This window comes from Cucumis sativus, chromosome 5, assembly GCF_000004075.3.
Source record: "Cucumis sativus cultivar 9930 chromosome 5, Cucumber_9930_V3, whole genome shotgun sequence".
Taxonomy (NCBI): Eukaryota; Viridiplantae; Streptophyta; class Magnoliopsida; order Cucurbitales; family Cucurbitaceae; genus Cucumis; species Cucumis sativus.
Genome location: NC_026659.2, coordinates 19361714 through 19380097, shown reverse-complemented (window position 1 = coordinate 19380097; position 18384 = coordinate 19361714). Strand labels below are relative to the sequence as shown.

At 35.2% G+C, this 18384-nt stretch overlaps 2 protein-coding genes across 7 annotated transcripts in view; both read right to left on the bottom strand.

The window, feature by feature from the left end:
- Positions 1–23: 23 nt before the first annotated feature.
- Positions 24–5586, bottom strand: LOC101204123. Of its 2 annotated transcripts, none has more exons than XM_011656950.2 (8): positions 5249–5586; positions 3909–4193; positions 3722–3781; positions 3412–3621; positions 2075–2193; positions 1782–1879; positions 671–795; positions 24–551 (listed from the first exon to the last, which is right to left on the bottom strand). In XM_011656950.2, exons 1-8 carry the CDS (start codon positions 5495–5497, stop codon positions 399–401), a joined length of 1299 nt encoding a protein of 432 aa, XP_011655252.2. In that variant the 5' UTR covers positions 5498–5586; the 3' UTR covers positions 24–398. The 2 variants fall into 2 exon arrangements, with proteins under 2 accessions (XP_011655252.2, XP_031741015.1); XM_031885155.1 differs by having other exon boundaries at positions 3909–4203; positions 5249–5426.
- Positions 5587–6962: 1376 nt separating this feature from the next.
- LOC101204362 (DNA-directed RNA polymerase V subunit 1) overlaps positions 6963–18384 on the bottom strand; it is a 41698-nt gene continuing 30276 nt past the window's right edge. For 4 of the 5 annotated variants that reach the window (XM_031885153.1, XM_011656948.2, XM_031885151.1 and 1 more), the window contains 7 exons: positions 17464–17618; positions 13815–14089; positions 12958–13131; positions 12698–12838; positions 10810–12599; positions 10266–10380; positions 6963–7865 (listed from right to left, as the gene is read on the bottom strand). In XM_031885153.1, coding sequence (XP_031741013.1) covers positions 7590–7865; positions 10266–10380; positions 10810–12599; positions 12698–12838; positions 12958–13131; positions 13815–14089; positions 17464–17618 — 2926 coding nt within the window. In that variant the 3' untranslated portion in view covers positions 6963–7589. The remainder of the gene's footprint in view (positions 7866–10265; positions 10381–10809; positions 12600–12697; positions 12839–12957; positions 13132–13814; positions 14090–17463; positions 17619–18384) is intronic. The other variant, XM_031885154.1, reaches the window with a different exon arrangement.

Below are 18384 nucleotides of genomic sequence, written 5' to 3'. Positions count from 1 at the left end.
AAATTGTAATAGCTTACACTTGATGATGCACAATTAAATTTGGATTAATATACTATCAACTGTACTCTTTATGACTCTGCAAACAAAATTATAATAAATACAAAAGAGAAATAATGGGGAAAAACACAGTATTAGCTAAAGCTATAGTACATATATTTACAGCCTACAGGAACATTTTTACATTAATATTTAGTGGAATAGTGTAGTAAGGACCAAATTCCCTCAAATGCCAAATTAAAGTACAGCATCTGATCCTATAGCTACCATTCCTATTCGTTATAAACCATACATGCTGTATCCAGTTAACTATTCCATACAATGGATCACATTTGGCTACCACCACCTATCTTGTAAACCGAGGTTTACTCTGCCTGGCATAACATAATGTAATGAGTTGATTACCAAGGTTCAGAGTTCTTACCGATGAACTTTCGAGAAAATGAGGGTCTGCTCCAACCATCTTCCATCATAATAAGTGCAAGGCGTTTCATCAAGTTATCCACAGCTTCTTCTTCCTGGCTACTTAACTTGCTGGTTGGACTTGAGGAACCCTGCAGTGGTTGGCTAATGAGATCAGTTCACTGAAGGCTGGTCAATTTCTAAGTTTAAAGAAGGAGAATGTACACTTTTTCCCTTTTTCTTTTCTTTTCATTTTATAGATAGAACGTACCTTTGTTTCCTGATACAACTTCAAATACTCCAGAGATTGCTCATAAAAACCACAATGGTAGAGAAGGATGCTATAATCTCTCAATTCCTTCGAATCAACATCAAGGAGGATAAGCCGTTCACATGCTGCAAGAAAAATAATAAGCTTAAGGAATAAGATTAAGATTGAGTAAACGTCGAAGTAATGAAATTATTTCCTTAAGGAGAAAAAAGGAATACTTGGTATAAATGTGAACAATAGAAAATTGAAAAGAAAAGAACTGTTCGAGCTTGTAGAATGATAGTTCTCGAATTGTGAATTTACTTGCCAAGGAGTTTCGAGAGCTCCTCTCTCTTCTCAATCCCCATGGAGCTACATAATGAAATATTACCCAAAAAGATTTATAAAAAAAAAAAAAAAAACAATCTACTATCCTCAGACTCTTAAAAGGCTGATCTCAACTTACAAAATTCCTATGGGCCCATAAAATGTATCACACCTCACACAATTTACATTCACGTAACAGAAATACATCGTTCACTCTCTCCATCTCATTCTACCCATTTTTTCCTGTAGCCATTTTTTCTTCTTCCTCCGAGTATAAACCTTAGTCAACAGGGGCCTATTGAGCTTGTAGAAAATCCATGTGCAAAGTTTGAGGTCTAATTGGGGTTCAGATTGAGGCTTGAACTGAGATTTAACAGACTAAAAGTTTAGCCTGGTAAGGTTGATTCGGGACTCCAATCAGTAGTTTCATTCCTTGAAAAAAATCCAGTTAGAAAGGAAAACAGAGCTGGGACCCATTTAATATGCTTAACTAGTTTCTTCTCCATTTGCTTGTTTTTTTTTCTGGTTTGCATCCTACGCTAGAAGTTACATAACAGGAAAATGAAATGGGAGCCTAGCAAGCTTTAAATACTAGGAAGCAGGATGGGTTTCCTCAGTTTCTCCCCAGCAAAACTTAAATACTACATCAGTTTGCTAAGTATCTGAAAATCAATATAAATCCTGGTCTTTTGGATAGTCAAGTAGTGAAGAGGGTTTCAAAGTATTCAGAAGGCCATTGGGTCAAGGTTTTATTAATAGATAGACTGTGGTCTAACAAGCTCGAAGAAAAAGAACTTTACATTACCAGATAATGCACGCCTCATATCTCCATAACGCACACTGGTCCAAACTCCACGTTCTAGCCTGTGTTGAGCGGCCTTGGCAGATGCAAGCTGAAAGCCACTGGAAAAGAGGCAAAAGTGGACAAAAACAGAGATATTAATGCACATATCTACGTGCACTAACTGGAAGAGGGGGAGATGGAGTAAAGAGTAATAGATGGTGAATTTGGTAATACAAGGCAATCTGATGTAAGTATAAATTACTTCTCAGTTCTCTCAAAGTAGGCTATGCTGCAGATTTAAATAGTTGAAATACCTTTCCTCAAATGCATCGGAACTATCACTACAGTTGGCAGCATCGGCTGCCCTTAAGAACAAACTTCTGGATTGATTTTGTTGAAATGGCCAAAAAGATTCCTTTAAATTGGTTAGAATCTGTATTAATGTACACACAAAAGGAATAAATCAGAGCTTATCTAAAAAAAAAAAGACTTGATTTCAGGAAAGAATAGAGAAAGGTAACAAACAAGACAGCTCAATAAAAAGGAATGCCAAACTCTAAATTAGTTATACAAAAACATAGTTCAATCCAAAAGAATAAAGCCTAATAGAAACGCCAAAAGTCTAATTAACAGACATCCAAAGAGAACCATTAACCTAAGAAAAAGACCACACGTCCTCCTGAGATCTTATGGTTCAATTCAATGCCACTAAAGCTCTCCTCTCTGAAATTTTGTTTGAGAAAAATCAATGAATTTTTAACGAGAGTTTTCTTGGTTAGATCAATTCGGCTCATTTGAAGGTTTCCTTTTGGTGTACTCTTTCCAAACTCTTACCTATCCTATTTGAGGGCCTCTTCTTCTTGGTGCACACTTTCCAAACTATTATGGAATTTTAACTGTGTAGCTGGAGTGGAAGTTGTTGACAAGTTTGAAAAAGATTCTTTTCTAGTGATTTGATCAACCCTGCACTTTCTTCCCAAACTAATGGTTTATTTTAAAAACTCAGATTTCTATGTCTTTAAAAGTTGCTTTGATTATATTGGCCCCTAATATTCTAGAACTTTTTTCCATCTCATGCTCAGAAATAAATGAGGATCCATTAATCGTACCATCTTTGTAGGAAGCCTAGGAGCTCCAAAAACTAAAGTTGTAACTAACGTCATCAGCCAAATCTTGCTACTAGTGGGTGAGTATAAGAAACTTCCATTTATTAATGAGAGAATCTTTATCTATCAGGGCAGGGAAGGTTCCTTTTCTGATGATTCATTGTTGATCTTCAAAATCATTTCTTGTTTAATGATTTAGTCGTTAACAAATCTAAGAGTACGGTTATTAGTATTAGCTGCGATTTCTTAAACCTCAGCTCTTTCAACAGGCTTGAAAATGTTAATTTATTTATTTTTTAGACAAAGAAAACCAACTTTTCAACAACGAATTAAAATAGTTAGAGTTGTTTTTCAGTTCGAATTGGTCAGAAAGAAATAAAATGGCATCTTCAACACTCCTCAATTTTTCATAAGTCGTGGCTTTCCTTATAAAAAAGAATCACTCTTAGTGTAAGCTTTACTCAACGTCTCTTATTATAGTCTCAATGGTTTATTAACTAACTGCTTTTTAAATAAAAATCTTTAATAGGACCAATAGCAATTACCTCCACCAAGAGAGTTTGAGTTGTCATTATGTGTGGTTGATCAGATTCCTTGCTTTTCAGTTTATGATAGCCCATGGGAAGGCTATAATCATCATGCGGGTGATATATCTCTACATCAAAATCTAGAAGACTCCATAAACGAAGCATTTTCAGGATCTCTGAGTATATGAGTGAAAGTAATGCAGCTGACCCTGTACGATGGGTCAAGACCTGTCAACATGAAATAAAATATTGCTAACAATTCAACTCCATTAAAATAAAATAAGAACAAAATAATCAAAATACAAGAAAAGAGGGCAGAATCTTCTACCGTGTGAAGATATAGAGCTCGTGGTTCTGATTGAGCTTTAGAACCGGTTCTTCTAAAACCCTAAAATGTGAAGTGTGCCATGGGCAAAAATAGGAAAAGCATTGAGATCCATATGGATTCAACAGTAAATCAAATAATTCAAATTATAAAGCAAATGTACACTTTTGGTTGAATTTTAAAATATTACCTTCATGACGTACATATACCTCTCTATACTTTCCAAAAATATTTCAGGGGATGAATTGAATGAAGATTTGTAGTGAGTACAATAGCCCATGGAAAGATCACTTAGTCTATGAATAAATGCATCAACGGGAAGAGGAACAGATGAATGAGATACCAAAGAATCATCCTCTGCTGCAATATAAAGAGCAGCTTTCGCCAAATCAACACGTCTATTAATGCTAATACTTGTATCCCTCTCAATCTTAGATAAATAGTGAATCTGACTCAAGAAACCCTTCCTAGCTTCCTGCATAGTCCTTGAGTATCAAAATAAAATTTATCTAGCTATTTTGAGCATAGTTCAACAGGTTAAGATATTATTTCTTTAGACAAAAGTTTAGACGTTTGAATCTCCACCCCACATATTGTTCATCTTAACGAAGGAACAAAAAGAGAGATTTATTTGACAAATGACACCTTTTTTTTTTAAGGAATAGAACCTTTCTTTGATTTTTGAAAACCATGATATCCAGGGCATTGTCAAAGCATGAACTAAGAGCACAAATGTCAAACTACCAAATTTTAACATTAAGTACAACAATAAATACACAAGTGTTCAAGAATTTTTCAATTTAAAGTCAATAAATTTAACAAAATAGAAATGAAGTGTTCTGGTCCATGAATAAGCTAAGTACATATAAATGCTTTACGCTAATCAGTGTTGAATAGCTTGACTCAACATTGTACCTTATAAGAACCTAAAGAGCAAAGGAAACTAAATATTACCTAATTAGAGCCAAACTGTAGAATGTCTTATCACATGTGCTCAGTAGATCAAATAGTTGCTTGTTTATATTTTTCTTTTTCAAAATCAGAGCACTGATGTTAAATTTGTGGATCACTAAGATTTTTCTTCATTCAATGGGTGCACTTCTACTAGACATACATACTACAATGCTACATAAGGAGAAATCACCAAGCTCTACCCTTATCAATAGATATATAAACAAAAGTAGAGGTTAGAATAAGGAATTCGGCATTAAAATTCATGCTTAAAATTTGGTCCCTGAGGTAGTTCTTATCTTTGTAAATTCAGTTTGCATCTTCAATTACCCCACTCATAATTTCTCTTAAAATACACATCCCATTTTCGGAAAGAAAAAAAAAAAAAAAAGAGTTTTGATCAAAAGGAATGTTATTAAGCTGATGGGGAAGGTGAATTGAATAATATATCATCAAACAAATGTCGAACACATTGAAGTTTATAGACTTAAGGACCAACTAAGGGATGTGAATCCGATCAAAAAGCAATTTATATGAAAAGGCAGTGGTGGTAACAAATGTTTTAAAAGAGTGAAGTACCTTGGCAAAGGTGGAGTCAATTCCAGAAGAATCCAAGGCATGATGGAGAAGAAAGTTGAAATGGTTGGAAGAATTGGGGTGTTGAAGAAACCCACCAGAACAAAACACTCGGAAAGAGGGGGGAGTGGAATGGGAGGAAAATGAATTGAATTTGAAGGACTTAGAAGAAGAAGAAGAAGAAGAAGAAGAAGAAGAAGAAGTTAGCCTTGGAAAGCATAAGGAAGCGGAAGCAGAAGTGAAGGAAGCCATAGCCCAGTTGAAATCCAAAAAGACTGAGGAAGAAATGGAGTTGAAGATGGAAATGAATTAAATATCTAACGCACATTCCACATGGAACGACTAATCTATACTTTAAAATTTTAAACAATTTGTAGTCTACCAAAAAAACAGAAAACAAATAAATAAAAAGATATTTATATTTGAACACATGAAAGTTAAGTATATATAAATGTAAGGTAAAGGTCAATGTTTATGAAATTAATGAAATCAAATATTCGTCTATTGAGATAGTGATGTAAGATCTATGCTTCCAATTTCATTTTTTATTTACTAAAACAAAATGTAATCAAATTCTAAAATTGATTTTTTTTTTTTTTTTCTGGAATTTCCATGAAATACTTCGTCGTGGCAAAGACTGTTTTTTTAGAGTTTTGTAGGAAACTATTTATAAGGTTTTATAAAAAGCATTAAAATTGAATTCTATTATTTTTTTCTAAACCATATGAATTTGCAATTTAACCAAAACGATTTTAATCAAGTGTCGGTAGTGCTACTGCTAGCATTCAAACTTGAATAATTCAAATTAATTATCAAAGGATAAAATATTCATGAACTATGACATTTTCCTCTAAAAAATTAATAGGGAGAGGAGAGAGAAATTACTCATTAATTAATTTATCAAAACTATTTTTAAATATATCAAAATATCAAAATAATAGTTTTAAAATAATTATTAAAAAAAACTCATTGAAAAAAATTCTCTTCTATTTTTTTTTCTTTTTTTTCCTTTTTGTGAATTGTCCATGAATTTTAGGAGAAGAGAATCTTCCTTTATCTACAGGTTTATATCTATATCTCAAATCTTCATATTATGAAAGAAACAAACTAAAGGAAATTGTGATAAATAAAATTTTAAAAGACAAAAGAAAAAAGTTTATAAAACGAAGTCTTAAGAAAAACCTTAGTTCAACTCAATATGAAAAGATTGATCCCTTTTGTTCTAAAAAAAACACTAAATTAAAGACCATACAAATATTTTTAATGCTTTATTGCAGTTCTCCATCTATCAATGAGACTACAATTTAATCATCCCATATTTTGCAAACACTATTGAACATTTGTCATTTTAATTTATATACATGTCTAAATAATAATAGTAATTTTAAGATCCGATGCACTTCCGTTCTCATCCTGATTTCCACTAGGACTTTTAGTCTTGCTTATGATTTGCCTAAAATCTCCCAAACTTCACTTTCTATAGCTAAATGTTCCTATTTTTCTTATGCTAATGATTTTCTTGAAAACTAACTCATCTTTCTATAACATCCAAAAAGAACTTGTAGCATCTACGGAAAATTTTAACCATTTTACATCTAGCAGAGAAAGTTTATCCAACTTGTAGAAGACCAAACTGAAAATTTTAAATCATTAAGTTCAAAGTAAACTAAGAACAGTACTAAAATGGTGGTTTAACCTTTGCTTTGTCATTCAATCATTAAAACTAAGGGGGAAAAACCAAATTGTATAGATATTGGTCGGTGCATCCATTTCAAAATCACTCTAACTATTGAAATTGAACAGAAAAATCTTGTTTTGAGGCTATGTACATCAAATCAAGTGGGGCTTCCACTATCAATACAGATGGCAACTGTTGTTGGGAGTCGGAATCATTGAATCTTCAACATACACAAACAACCTTTTCATAGGAGGCAAGGTTTGCAACAACCAGCAAGTATAGCAAGTACAATAGTTGTGTCGTTTTCAATTGCTAAGTCAAATTCTTAAGGCTTTAGGAGAAGTTGGGATTGGGAGAGCCTAAGAGAATTAGTAATGAACTGACCTTTTTTTGTAGAACAAGATGATAAAAAGACAGCCTAATCAACTTCTAATGCAACAGAACAAGTCAAACACCAATGAACAGAGAACTGCTTTTTATATATATGGGGAAAGAAGACCTGAAGCTTGCTAAAAAGCTGGAAATTTCTTGCTCTTGTTGACACCACACGTGCAAAACCATCTGCCTCCTATGTACAATAAAAATAGCAGACAGTGTGATCATTTGTTTTACCTCTGGTATTATAGAAGAGGAGTTGTGAGCTATTCAAAAGCCAAGATACCATCACTATTGTTGACTGCCATTTTGAGCTTCTTCTGGAATCGGAGTCAGCTCTCCACCTATGCTCTTATTCTCGTTTTCCTCAGATGCGGGGTTACGGTCTCGGTTTCTATTTGGACGAGGTTTCCTAAAGTACTTGGCGACAAACATTTCAGCCAGGTCAGGATACTTTCCTTTGATGAAATTATCAAGGCATTTACGATATGAAAAATCCTCTTTATGGCCGTCGGTTGTCACAACATAAAAACACCTGCTTTCCTGAAAACTGCTGTGCCGACTAACCTGCCAAGTTCAAACACAAACAATGTAAGATATCCTGAAATGTCCATCAAATCGTAAAAAATGGTAGGAGGGTCTGTAACAAATCAAGACTAAGGTGCAATCAACTTCCAAATAAATCCACCGGCGTCAGCATTCAGTTGCCAAATTAAAGACTAAGGTATGGAAGTACAGCTTGAGTCATCACTCAGCAAGGATGAAAAGGATTTAGCGTCATCTAGAAGTTTATTATTATTATCAGGAGCATTTTCAAATATAGCAACATGAACCATCTTATATATTTTGTAAATACTTTAACAGTTTTGCCATTTGCATTAGTTCCCCCTTATTATTATTACTCTTGTTATTATTGTTGTCGCATAGAAACTTCACTTTGGAGAAAAAGTGAAAGGATACGAAAAAGGGCCAAAAACCAAACCTAATGAGTTAACAATATAAAAAAGAGCACTGATCCAAAAATATAAGACCAAGATAATAATTAAAAAAAAATTCAACATGGCCATCCAAAAAGAAGGGAACTTTGGTAGGTTCATCCATTATCTCAAAAAGGCGAAGATGGGTGGAATAAAACCAAACATACCGTATGAGGAAGAGCAACTTTATGTCAATCCATTTTGGCCAATCTTCCGACATACAATATGTCTTTGTTTGCATTGCCGGACAATGTAGTCTCCCCCTTGGGGAGATTATAAGGAATTTTTTTCTGGGGAGGGCATTCGGGAAGCAAAATCAACCACTTAGTTAAATGGGCTAAAGTTATTCGGCCTCAACTTGATGGAGGGTTATGTTTGGGAGGCCTGCAAAATTTAGAATTTGGCTCTCCTAGCCAAGTGGGGTTGGAAATTTATTCGAAGCATTCATAGAAAGAACCATTTAATTGGCACACGGTTGGTAATTCTGGTCATAGCCTAAAGAGCCCTTGGGCTTGGATTAGTATTTCAATTGTTTGGAGGAAGGTGGAGTCCTTTGCCTCTTTCAAACTTGGTAGTGGCTCTAGAATTGCTTTCTGGACAAATGGGTGGATTGATAATCTTCCCCTTTGCACTCAATACCCACAATTATTCAGAATCAGGATTGCACTTCTACCAAATGGATCCATTGCAGCACATTGGGATAACTAGATATCCTCCTAATCCATAAGTTTTAGAAAGCTTCTTAAAAGATAACGAGATTCTGGATTTTCAAAATTTGATGGCTCAACTGTCAATTAAAAGTGTCTCGGACAATCTTGTTAGAAGGCTATGGTCTTTTGAAGCCTCTGGTAATTTCTCGGTCAAATCTCTCACAACACACCTCTCAGGTTCATCTCCATTGAATAGAGACCTCTACAAAGCCTTGAGGAAATCTAAACCCGAGGAGAGTAAACATCCTTATATGGGTTATGATTTTTGGACTCCTAAACTGCTCCTTCAGTAATGCAAAGAAAGTTACCAAACAGTTGCCTTTCATCCTCAATATGCCCACTGTGCAAGCAAGAAGGAGAAGATTTGCCGCATCAGTTCTTTACTTGTTCCTACTCTGCAAATTGTTGGTCAAAATTCTTAAACTTTTTAAGTTGTTTGGGTCTTTGGAGAATCTTTTAGCCTAAATGTAAAGCAAGTTTTGTTGCTGTCCATAGTAAAGAAAGGACTAATCTGAAGCTGCGTTTGCAGAAATTTGGTTTGAACAAAACCAAAGAATCTTTCATGATAAGGTGATGCATTGGTTGAACCGCTTTGAGATGGCTAATAGAAACGCTGCAGCTTGGTGTGCTTTACACAAAGATTTTGAAGCATTCTCCATCCAAGAAATCATGCTTAATTGGCAGGCCCTCATTTTTCCAGACCATTAGTAGCAACCTTCTTCATGGCTCACGTCTATTGCAGCTATCACTGAAAGAGTTTTGTCTTTACTTTTTCAGACTTTTCACTCCTCATTCGTGGTGCTTTTTCTTGTTGCTTAGTGGTGTCAATTTACTTGGGATGTTCGAGTGCACCTGCCGATCCTGTGGTTTCTTTTCGTTTTGCTCTTTATACAAACATTTTGTACACTGAGCTTCATTACTATCGATAAAGAGGCCAATTTCCTTTTCAAAAAAAAAAAAACAAAGAACAATCTTTTATGACGACTATGACTACAATGGTGGAATCCGAATCAGGAACTCCACCCAGAGGAAGTTGGCCTTAAAGATGCTTAGAAATATTAACTACAAAGGATATCCTTTCACCTTGCAATCAAAAAGCTTTAAACAACAGACAAAAAAGAGAGACTTGGCAAAGAGAGTAAATAAACAAAAGGAAAAGCTTCAAGGTACCAACTGTCATTAGTTTTACAGCTCAGATTTTTTTCACATGAAAACAAAAATGGAAAAAAAGGAGAAAATCTAATAAACTTAAGAAAGTAATAACAGTAAGAGAAATTTACCATGAAGTGGTCAATTCCAGCGCCCATTTTTGCAGCTTTGTCAGGATGGAAGTTGAATACACTTTGAAGTACAAAGGATTGATCTTCAGCAGATAGAGGATCCCCATCATTGTACCTTCGCACAAAAAAAATCTTGGATGAAAATTTAAATAGAATAATAATGTTCAAGAAACAGTGTCAATGTTAACAAAAGGATGAAAAAAAGAAACACCAAATTTGTTTTACACACAAGATAAGTAAATCGAGAACACGAATCTAAAAACATTAGCAGACTTCATGAGCAAGTGTACAAACAAAAACCGTTCATCAGAAAATCCCCTTAATCTTATTTCTAATTAAATACTAAGGTCTTGCCTCGGTCCTATCATTTTCTCTAGCCACTGCAATCAATCTAAGAACATTTTCATTAATAAGCAGATCCATGCTTTACGTCTACTATTTATAATCAAATAAAATTACTAAAAGCAACCAATGTGCCTTCTGGGAGCAAAGAGGTAAACATAAATCACCATGTTAAGTGAAAGCATCAAGAGAGAATATGTACCCAGATTGATGCATAACTTTTCTGATAGATTGCATTATGGGTTCAATATCTGCAAGAATATCTTGTTCTTCAGAGGTAAACATATCCAACCGTTGTCCAGATGCAGTATATAATGCACGTAAATTAGCATCATCATTCGACATTCCAGGAGATTTCGGAGGACGGTTCTTCCTATTTTTCCACTCCCCAGCATTTCCGCCCCAACCTTTTGACCCTTGGTTCTTCTTATCCCATCCATGTGAACTCGTCTGTTCGCTCGACTCTTTATTCGAACCCCAACCATGAGAAACTTCTGGTGATTTTTGTTGTTCCCAACCTAATGAAGTTTCTGGAGGTTTCAGTTGACTAAACTGTGTACTTGAATCATCCTGAGATTCCCGACTACATTCTTCAGATGCCCTCTGGGGTTGCCCCCATGAACCCAGTGAGTCATTTTGGGATCCCCAACTTTGTGAAGCCTCCAAAGATTTCTGTTTGTCCCATGGCTTATCCGTCTTCTCCTGAGAGTCCCAGCCTCGTGTATCAGAAGATTTTTGCTCATTGGTAACTTGATCAAACCCATGATCTGATCCCTCATTTGACTCAATTTGGGAGCCCCAGCCACTTAGATTTGATTCATTGTTAGCAAGTGAAGGTTTTATAACATCCCGTGATTTCTGCTGCCCCCAGGCATCGTTGCCAAACCCCTGGGAAGCCTCTGGTGATTTCTGTCGATCCCAAGAATGATTGACAACTGAATCACTATGGTCCACGGCTTTGGATGGAAAGCTATCCTTGGAGTCACCAACAGTTGGAGAACCCCAACTAGATGTCTGATGGCTCTCCAACTTTTGGGTGGCCTTCCTATCCCATCTATCAGAAACCTTCTCTCGGTCCATTGATGCCTGGCCATCATTCCATCCTGCTTCAGATTGATGATCACCTCCAGAATTCTTTGTCCAACCCCCTGTAGAACCCCAACCGTTGGTTTTGGAAGAAACTTCTTGCACTTGAACCTGGAATGATTCAGCTTTATCCTTCACCTGACTAGACCAATTATCTTCCGTTTTAGAAGTTCCTCTTGACCAAGCCTTATCTTCCCATCCACCAGATTTAGAGGCCATCTCAGCCTTTTTATGGAAGGCATCTTGTGTTTCAGCTTTATCCTTCTGCAAACCAGACCACTGACTTGATTTTTTAGGCGCTGTTTCACGTTTAAAGCTATCATCTTTTGTTTTTGTCCCCCACGTAGATGCAGAATCCCAACCTCCAGATTTTGGAGTCTTCTCCATGGAAGTAAAGGAATCTCGTTCAACTTCTTTTGTACTACAGTTTGACCAGTCATTGTCGTTTGAACTATTAGTAGCTTTATTTCCCCAACTTGACGTAGTATCCCAAGCAGAGTTTGAAGTATTCTCTTGGGCATTTGTAACAGTCACATCAGGTTCAGCTTTTCTCCCCCAACCAGACCAGTCATTGCCATCAGACGAGTTAGTAGCTTTCCCATTTTCATTACTTTCCCACTGCCCACCACCAGTGGAAACTGCCCCAAGTGATGGAGCCTTCTCCCACTTTGATTCTCCAGGATAATTATCCAAACAGTGTTCAAATTCAGCACTGTCTTCAAAAACTGGCTTCTCAGAAGTAGAGAAAGGCTCTGGAGACAAAGTCAACTCACCGTATTCATCTTCTACCATTATATCCTCAATCTCTTCACCTAGGCATGCAGACGTTGGCTCTTCTGATTTACCACTTCTCACCATGTGTAAAAAGTTATAAACATCCACAACATCATCTTGTTTGCATCCTAACTAGAAAAGGGAAAAAAGGGTGCGTGAATGAGTACATAAAAAAGATCTTTGAAGGAATAACAACAATAATTATAATGATAATAATAATTTATCGGTACCTCTTTTTGGTCCCAGAGGATGTCAAACCTTGATCCTGTACCGACAGCAACGTGTTTACCCCAAGAACAGGAAGCCACTATGCTTGATAAAGAATCCTTGTGACATTTCTCAGCAGCTTTCTCAAAACATTTTCTTGGCGTCTATAAATCCATAGATCAAAGATTATATGACCGGCAGTGTATCAACCATTAAGGAAAAAAAGGAAAAAAAAGTTAAATTTCATATAGAGAGACAGAACAAGAGAATGAAAGGGACTTACAAACAAAGTGGCTTCTGTAAATGGTACTTGGATATTCAGTGCCCGAGATAATGCTTTATATCCACCTGAATTGAAGCCAATCATATTTCCCGTGCATGTCATACTGTTCGCCAGCAAAATGAGATGATCTCCAAGAACTCCTTTTGAAACCATTGACACTGACTTTGAAAGCCGCTGCATGTATACCAGCTTATATATCATTTTCCTTGACATTAGTTACCTACTTATTATCAAGTCACCTACAATGCAGGTACTTACCATTCTTTGGAATTTTTAGCTAGAACGAAACAATAACCATAGTGAAAAATGATGTTCCTTTTGGTTTGCATTTGATTTCCTTTTCTGGACTACTCCAATCATAGGTCATATTTGGTTGTATTTGTTTTAATTCAAACTCTTTTCATTTCATCAAAGGATGAAATACCATGTTTCCTTTTCATATATATACATATATAGAACATGTGAAATGTGAGATACCTATCTTCTTAAATTCGTTATCAATAAAACAAACGTCCAAGGAAATGTGAAATGGGAGACATCAATCAAGTTAACTTTCAATCCTTTGATGAAATGATGTGAAATGTGAAACAAACATAATTTGCTAATCCTGTGAAATGTGAAATTTCAATCAAGTTTACTTTCCTAGAACATGTGAAATGTGAGATATCTATCTTCTTAAATTTGTTATCAATAAAACAAACGTCCTAGGAAAGTAACTTAATTGTACTAGAGTAGAACTAAGAAATGTGTTCCCCCTTGGAGAAAGTTTCATCGAGCTGATCCAGAAATTACACAACAGAAAAAGGTTTTAATTGAAGTACTTTACTGGGACAAACAGGAGCATGTATTCATCATACCTGGATCATCTGATCAAAAGCACATGAAATGCCAAGCAGTTCCTGAACTTGTTTAATCGCATAAGGAACAGATCGTCTGGTATCAATCAAATGAAGAACAGGTAGGCAACAGTCCAGCACATTCCTCCATGCATCACCATTTTGTTTCACTGCCGATTTTTCAAGACAGACATCCAAGGCTAGTTCACCGTCCTGCCACCTGGAAGGATTTTTTTGCCAGCTTGTTGAATCTGGACTAATCCAGATCACACTTGCAGACTTGATCCGAGGGTCACCTATTGAATCGATGAAAAAAATTTCAGAAAAAAGTGAAGTACGGGTTTAAAGCTAATTTACAAATATTGAGATATGAATAAATTTGTCTCATTTAAACTATTTAATGAACTTTCTCTATATTTTGGTGCAATTTCTTTTCCTTTTTTGTTCAACTTTTAAATTCTTCAAACATTAACTCCTACTCGTGTGTCAAGGTTAAGCTTCATTTGTTTATTGATTGAAATTAGTTCTCAATAATCTGAGTTCCCACATGGAAGCAGTGTTGGCGCTTGTTCGTGGAGTATAGATTCTAGAAGTTAAGGTATGATCCCACTTAGAAAATTGAATCATGGGGTGCTTTGGTTGTTATCACATGTCTGTCTTGAGGAACTCAACAATATTTTTGTACTTTGTTTTTTTGGTTTTGGAAGAAAACAAGACCTTTCATTGATATAATGAAAAAGTCTAATGCACAAAAAAAAAAAAGATAATGAGTAGTGCATAAAAATACAGGAAAAATGTTTGAGGAAAATATATCAAAGGATTAAACATGATTAAACAGAGAAAAGGCACTCCAATTCAGAAAATAAAGGCACATGAATTGAGGTAAATATCTTGTAGAAAAAATCCAATCAAAAAGGGGAATATATGAGTGTCAAAGGGGAATATTCAAATTAAAGAAGCAAGCTGCAACGCTGATGTCAGGTACACTTTGAGCAAGGAACTCAAAGATTGTTCCATCCAAATGTGCTTATATTGTCAGGCTTTCATCTTATCAGACCAATAGAAGAAACCTCTTTGTTTTACTTCTTCTCAGACATTAATTGAATTTTTATTGATTTTTTGTGTCCATGACTTTGTAAAGGGTTTTGTTTCCTTTTTGTCGTTTGCTCTCTTTGTTTGTTCGTTTGCTTACATTTAGTCTCTTTTGATTTTCTCTAAGCTTACTGTTTGGAGCAAGTTATTTTGCAAGTATGTCTAGATTCCAATTGCTCCAGCAAAGATGAGAAAATCTTCACTGATTTGATGTTAGATTCTAGCCTTTTCCAATAACAAAGACAAGTGTTTTTAAAGTTTGAACATTATTTTGTTAGAAGCGATTGCAATTCTCCTTTTCTTAATGGGCATAATTTTTTCCGGGCATCTAGGCAAGGAGTGGAGTTATCAAGAAAACCAATCCCAATTTTAATCCTAATCCTAATCAAACTAGGATTTGACCAAGATACCTTCATTTATCCTAATCCCGTACCTAGTACATCACTATGTCAAGGATGTCTTGGTGTTTTAATGAACTTGCGAAGGCATGTTCAGTGGATATGTTTTTTTGGATCACCCAGCAAACCCCCATTGGAACAATAAGTTTTTGAAAAAAATTAAAAGACAACCTATAATACCTGGAAATGGATTCTTGAGGAAGATTTCTATTTTTTTCTTTTTTGTGCTTGAAAAACTCAAGGGTGGTTTCTTTTAGGGAAGATTTTTAAAAAAAAAGGAAACAAGCCTCTAAGGGCCCATTTGGTAACATTCCCACTTCCTGTTTCCGGTTTCTATTTTCATATATTTAAGAAAAGGAGGTGTTTAGTGACGTTCTCTGTTTCTCATTCCCAGAAAAAAGTAGAAACATTTCCCATTTTATAAGGAATTATTGGGAACAAAAAAAAGTAGGGTCCATTCGGTAACGTTTCCATTTCCCGCCTAGTAAAAATGTAAAATGAGACCTAGGAGTTATTACAAAAATAAACTACAGCCACACCCAATCAGAAACAAAGAAACTAACGAAGCACTAAACATCATTGAACTAACTATATGTTAAAAACCTAATTAAAGTATTAAATAATTCTTAAGCAATAACATTGAAGGAGGAATAGTTTATGCAATCATTTAATGCTTCTAGAAATAGCAAAGGTCATCTGACATCCCAATATTTTCTTCTTTACATCCAACTCTTCCTCTTCCAGTCTGCTCTACCAGAAAATGTTAAGACCTTTTTTCTTTTTATTTCCCTTCTTATTTTTTTCGCCTTTTTTTATTCTTCTCTTTTCTTTTTTTTTTTTTCTTCCTTGTTCTTTCTTCCCTTCCTACTCATCTTATTTTTCTTATTGTTCAAACATGAGTGTGCCTTAAAAACAGAATGAAATATTTGGTTGAATCTTATTTTGTTAAAGAAAATTTTTAAATGGATTCTTTATTTTGAGCTTTAATATAATAAATAAGAGGCTGGTTTCCTTTTTAAAAAAATGGATTCTCTATTTCATTACGTTCCTTACAATACACGCTTGAAGATTGACGATTCGGGTTAATCACAGTTCATGTGCATGTTTCGAATCGTGGGACATGATATAGTCGTATAATACAGCTCACATTGTACGTTTGAACAACACTTTTGCCCACATCCAAACCCATTTTTGCAACATAGGTTTTGCAATTGGTAACTCCACAGGTTTTGATGGATTTGTGGGTTATATTTTGAGTTTCCTTTGTTCAAGTAATTTTTAGTCTTTTTACTACTTGTAACTTGGTTTATTCTTAATTCTCTATAAATTGTGGCTTTCTCCCTTAAATCCATAACTTTTCATTATTAATAAAGATTCCTTTTCCAGGTTCAAGATATAATTCCCTTTCAGACCCAACTCTCTTTCCTGTTGTAGTTATTCAAAGAAGGAAAGAATAACTCATAATCCTACTCAAGACCCTACTAACTAAGTAGAGTTCTTTTCAGAGTTCTTGTTAGAGGATGTGTCATTCTCTCTCGCTCCCTCTTGGTATCATATGTGTCATTCTCAATCAGAATCTAATGCCCATTTGTTTCTCCATTGCTATTTTGCTGCCCATTTTTGGCACTTTATCCTTCAGGCTTTTGACTGGTCAACAGTTTTCTCTAATAACATGATTGACAACCTGTCTTCTCTGTTGGTTGGTCACCCTTTCCATGGACATAAGAAAACTTTATGGCTGGCCATCACTCGGGCTTTTACTTGGATTCTTTGGGGGGGATGCAATAGGCGCCTCTTTCGGGACGATTTCTCCAAATTGAGCTTTTCATGGATGTGATTATTTATACTACTTTGATCTGGTGCAAATATAAGCATCCTTTTAAGCTTTAAGTCTTTCTTATCTTGTCGCTTATTGGCGTTCTTTCATGTAATCACCTTTGGGTGTGTTGGGCTCTACCCATAATTTCATTCTCCCAATGAAATGTTTCTATTTCTAAAAAAATAAAGATTTGATTTTGATTGATTCTTAGGACAAATTCTCCTTTAATCCTCTTTGGCTACACCATATGTACTAGTGCAATTAGAATTATCATATTTTAAAAAGGTAATATAGGTTTGAAAAATTTATATGCACCTCGGTCAAATAGACAAATATATAATGGGTAAAGAAAATGATATACCTTTGATGATTGTTTCTGAAAGCAGGGGAAAGACTATGTCAGCAAGGATGTGTGCAGTTCTCTCCAAATGAACATCTCTTGTCTGGTGCCAGAATATTAAACACGGCATATCAATACTCTCTTCTCCATTCCATTGATGGAAAGCGCAGTGTTCACTGCCAAAATTCATCACAAATACCATATACTTTTAACATCTTATTGAATGTATGTGAAACATTAGCACTAAAACAGTAATACTAAAACCCTAAACCCTAAACACCTAAACACTAAAACCTCGTAGACAGTCTACCAAGATCTTCACTAGAAAGTAAAGAGAGAATGCAAAAAGTAATAAAATAAAACAAAATAAAGAAAATGGGAACTCTGCTGTTTGCACTAAAATTGATAATTAAAACAGCCATGAATCTTGCACATGACAAGATGTTAGGTTGCAGTCGGTCTTGCAATGAAATTTATAGAATAATGGATTACTTTTTTTTTCTAATGGAAACAACTTTCATTTAGAAAAAATGAATGAATACAGAATACAGAATACAGATACATACAAAAAGAACCAGCCCATAAAAAGCGGAGCTCTCTCTAAAGAAAAGGACTCCACCCACCTATGTAAAAAGGCCTTCAAAATCAAGGTCCACAAAGAAACATGGAAGTGAATGAGTGACCAAAAATAATGGATTGCTTGGATCAAATAAACTATGCTTACTAGAAAATAGGATTCCCTCAAATCCATGGGAAGAGCTATCGTATACCATTCATCCCAAGTTGAACTTGATTCAATTACTGCTCTCATGGCCCTACAGAATGCCTCGGATGTAAAACTTATCTTCTTCCACATAGGTCAGATTGACATGACAGTTGAGACTAGCATGTCTGCGAGAGAGATTTGAGAGGGAGATGAATGACAAACAGGCAAAGTGTGTT

Bases quoted from the DNA above. Each gene is read 5' to 3' on its own strand.
- LOC101204123 (XM_011656950.2), bottom strand. From the start codon at position 5,497: ATGGCTTCCTTCACTTCTGCTTCCGCTTCCTTATGCTTTCCAAGGCTA. The intron at 3,622-3,721 runs GTAGAAGATTCT...TCATGTTGACAG, and splicing joins GAGCTCTATATCTTCACACG to GTCTTGACCCATCGTACAGG. The intron at 796-1,781 runs GTAATGTAAAGT...TTTTTCTTGCAG, and splicing joins TATGAGGCGTGCATTATCTG to CATGTGAACGGCTTATCCTC.